The 3699-nt window shown below is 51.6% G+C and overlaps 1 protein-coding gene across 7 annotated transcripts in view; it reads left to right on the top strand.

Annotated features, from left to right (window-relative positions):
• Positions 1-3699, top strand: part of PELP1 (proline, glutamate and leucine rich protein 1) — a 51181-nt gene that overhangs the window by 11060 nt on the left and 36422 nt on the right. For 2 of the 7 annotated variants that reach the window (XM_010847380.1, XM_010847381.1), the window contains exon 2: positions 1091-1236. The exons of 3 other annotated variants lie outside the window; for them this stretch is intronic. In XM_010847380.1, the coding sequence (XP_010845682.1) occupies positions 1174-1236 (63 nt within the window). In that variant the 5' untranslated portion in view covers positions 1091-1173. Of the gene's footprint in view, positions 1-678; positions 1237-3699 lie in introns of those variants that run through there. 2 more of the 7 variants (XM_010847379.1, XM_010847378.1) reach the window with 2 other exon arrangements.

The following is a 3699-nucleotide window of genomic DNA, read 5'->3' as shown; positions in this document are numbered from 1 at the left end:
CTGGAGTCTCAGCTTCAACATCAGTCCTTCCAATGAACACCCAGGACTGATCTCCTTTAGGATGGACTGGTTGGATCTCCTTGCAGTTCAAGGGACTCTGAAGAGTCTTCTCCAATACCACAGTTCAAAAGCATCAATTCTTCGGCACTCAGCCTTCTTCACAGTCCAACTCTCACATCCATACATGACCACTGGAAAAACCATAGCCTTGACTAGACAGACCTTTGTTGGCAAAGTAATGTCTCTGCTTTTTAATATGCTGTCTAGGTTGGTCATAACTTTCCTTCCAAGCAGTAAGCATCTTTTAATTTCATGGCTGCAATCACCATCTACAGTGATTTTGGAGCCTGAAAAAATAAAGTCAGCCGCTGTTTCCACCGTTTCCCCATCTGTTTGCCTCAAATGATGGGACCGGATGCCATGATCTTAGTTTTCTGAATGTTGAGCTTTAAGCCAACTTTTTCACTCTTCTCTTTCACTTTCATCAAGAGGCTCTTTAGTTCTTCTTCACTTTCTGCCATAAGGGTGGTGTCATCTGCATATCTGAGGTTATTGATATTTCTCTGGGCAATCTTGATTCCAGCTTGTGCTTCCTCCAGCCCAGCGTTTCTCATGATGTACTCTGCATATAAGTTAAATAAGCAGGGTGACAATATACAACCTTGACGTACTCCTTTTCCTATTTGGAACCAGTCTGTTGTTCCATGTCCAGTTCTGTTTACTGTTATCTATATTTAAAATAAGGGAGAAATATAGGTTATATGGGTATAACTGTGTCTGAAGAATGTCTTTGGAAGAATAATCAAGGAACTGGTGATACTGACTGCCTCTGGGAATGAGGAATGGGAGGCTAGGGGTCAAGGGCAGGAAGGAAGCTTATCTTCCCTGCGGATTTTTTTTTTTTAACTATGTGCATGTTTCACTTTCTTAAAAGCATTAAAAATGTTTTTAAGCTAAAAGAAAAAAGACCTTGTTTCTCAAACTGTGTTCTAATTCAAAATCCTGATTCGTGGATTCCTCCTGGGACCAACTGAATCAGAATTGGGGAAGGTGGAAGCCTAGGACTCTGTGTCTTTATCGTGCACCCCAGAGGATTCGGATTCACCTGAAAAGCTGTGAGGTCCACAGGCCAAGAGCTCCGAGGTTAAGGAGCAGGTTTCCCGAGTCAGAGGGATGATGGCAGTTCCTCCGTGTGAAGACGACCAGGGTGTGCAAATAGACTGCTACTGTGGAGAGGTAAGCAAGGTCACTGGCATTCTGGGGGCACTTAAAGCCTGTGGGTAAATCATGATTTAATTAGGTTTCATGAGCCATGTGCGTGCATGTATGCTTTGTTGTTGTCTGACTCTGTGACTGACTGTGACCCCATGAGCTGCAGCCAGGCTCCTCTGTCCACAGAATTTTCCGGGCAAGAGTACTGGAATGGGTTGCCATTTCCTCCTCCAGGGGGATCGTCCCAACCCAGGAATCGAACCCGCATCTCCCACATTGGCAGGCGGATTCTTTACCACTGAGCCTCTAAAGGCCGGTAGGAGGGGCCCCATTGCCTCACCGGCCTCATCTGGAACTGCTTTGCCCCCGGATGTCTCTGTCCCAGTCCCTCTGGCCTCTTTCAGCCTCTGAAATGTGCTCTGTTCCCGCTGCCCTCACACATGGTGTTACTGTTGCCTGGGATACTGGCTTCCTCCTCATCTTCCAGGGCTCTGTTCCAAGGTCACCACCACCTCCAGGGAGATCAGTCTCCAGCCCTTGCCTCAGTCAGAGCTCCCTAGCTGCTGCATTTCTCCTTCGGAGCAATTGTAATGATTTCAAGGTTGTTTTGATCACTGCCATCCCTGTACTATCCTTAGCATATGATGGGCATTTAAATCAAGATGGTTCATGGGGCGAATGAATGAGGCTTAAGAGAAAAAGGAAGGTTGGACTGCAGGAGTGGGGGTGGGTGGTGGGGGTGAGGGATGTCGGGAGTATCACTCCCTCCCTCCAGCCCAGCCAGGGGCTTGGGCTGAGCCTCTGGGAGTCCCCGACGAGCGTCAGAGGAGCAGCGGTGGGCTGTAGCTTCTTGGACTTGTCCACAGCAGCACGACTGCCTTTGGCTGAAGCCTTGGCTTCTGTGTGACAGTTTAAGTACCAGGCTCCACAGAGATGTCAGTCATGAAGCTCCTGCCTGCAGCTGTGGCCCTGCCGAGCCCCAGGAACGGACAGTGGGAGCAGCCACACAGATCAGTGGAAACAGCTCAGTCACAACAGGTCACCCCGTGGTTGTGTATGTCAGCCCCAACAGGGACGGGCCTGCCCTGCCCACCTCCCACAAGCATCTAGTCTGTGGGAAAGTGAGTTGGTATTCCATCTGTAAATGAGAGAGTTTGCTCTGTGGCTTTATCAAACTGCCTTTGAGTCGGGACTGACCAAATCAAGTTTCTGTGTTCACCTTGGGGCACAGGTACAGTTCAGCCATTCTGTAAATGTTTATTGACAGCCTGTGGGCCAGGTGCCACGTGGGTGCAGAGAAGGGACTGAGTCCTCACCCACAGCTGACAATCACGGGTGAGCACACTGTGCGCTCCTTGAACGCCGCTCAGAAAACACACACACTCCGGCCTATTAAAAGGTTTATTTTCTTCTTTATGCTCAGAAATAACGAAGTGGTCTTGCCCCCCAAAGGGTCTCATCCTGAAGGAATGCGAGGCAGAGAGAGTGACAGGAGGGGGTGTCGGTGTGAGGTTGAATGTGGGAGTGCTTTCCCCCTCTTTTCCTACTATCACTCCTCTTCGGCTCCCCCTCCAAAAAATTGAGGTGTGAACACAGCTTGCCACCCACTGGGGGATTGGGGAAGCACAGCTAAAGTCAAAAAATTAATGCCCATGTTCCACAAGAGCTGGGTCCAGTGCGTATCGTGGTGGGGGGTGGGGCAGGGAGGGGGGGAGGGGTTGGTCAAGGAAGCTGGTGGATGGAGGGGAAGGGAAGAGGGACTGGGATCCCCCTCAGTGACAGTGGGGGTCTTGGTCCTGCCTCCAACTGTCCCCCGCCCCGCCATCCACTCCCTTCTTCCAGCCTCCCTTCCTAGCAGAACTGGTCGTCATAGTCCTCCTCCTTCAGCCCCTTGAGCCGCAGCCGGGCAAAGTCCTCAAACACGATGTCGTCGTCTGTGGCATAGCTTGGTGGTAGAGAGGAGGGGGTGAGGTGGGGGCCCCAGACCGCGGCCTCCTCCACCTCCCAGTCCCCTCCCCTCCCAGAGACAGGCACCGGAGCAGCCTTGGGACTGGAGATGTTTGCAGAAGGGACAGAGAAGGGGTGGTAGTTGGCAGCTCATTAGCCTAAGTCCTCTCAATTGGATGCTTCAACCATCCCGCCTCCCAAAGGGAAAAAAACAGGGTAGATCTGAATGTTATAGGAATCTGTCCAGAGAGTCAAAGCTTGAAGGGGTGGGGCCTGAGTCTCTTACTTGGTTTCGAATTCAATGAGGTTGGTGTCCACGGGGGCATCTGTTTCAGGAACAGCTGAGGGGAGGAGAGTCGGGGGGTGGGTGGGTGCTAAAAGGACCAGCTTTCCTCTCTGCTGGCCTTGCTCCAGACCCTCCCTTTGTGGGCTTGGGTGGGTGGCAGGCTCACCTGACTGGGGCCTGGGAAGGGCGATGTGATCATGGGGCTTGGGGTGCATGAGAACAAATGGCAGCTCCACTGAGACGTCCCCGGGGGT

The sequence above is a fragment of the Bison bison genome, unplaced genomic scaffold, assembly GCF_000754665.1.
Source record: "Bison bison bison isolate TAMUID 2011002044 unplaced genomic scaffold, Bison_UMD1.0 scf7180017864249, whole genome shotgun sequence".
Taxonomy (NCBI): Eukaryota; Metazoa; Chordata; class Mammalia; order Artiodactyla; family Bovidae; genus Bison; species Bison bison.
This window is presented reverse-complemented; position numbering and strand designations above follow the sequence as displayed.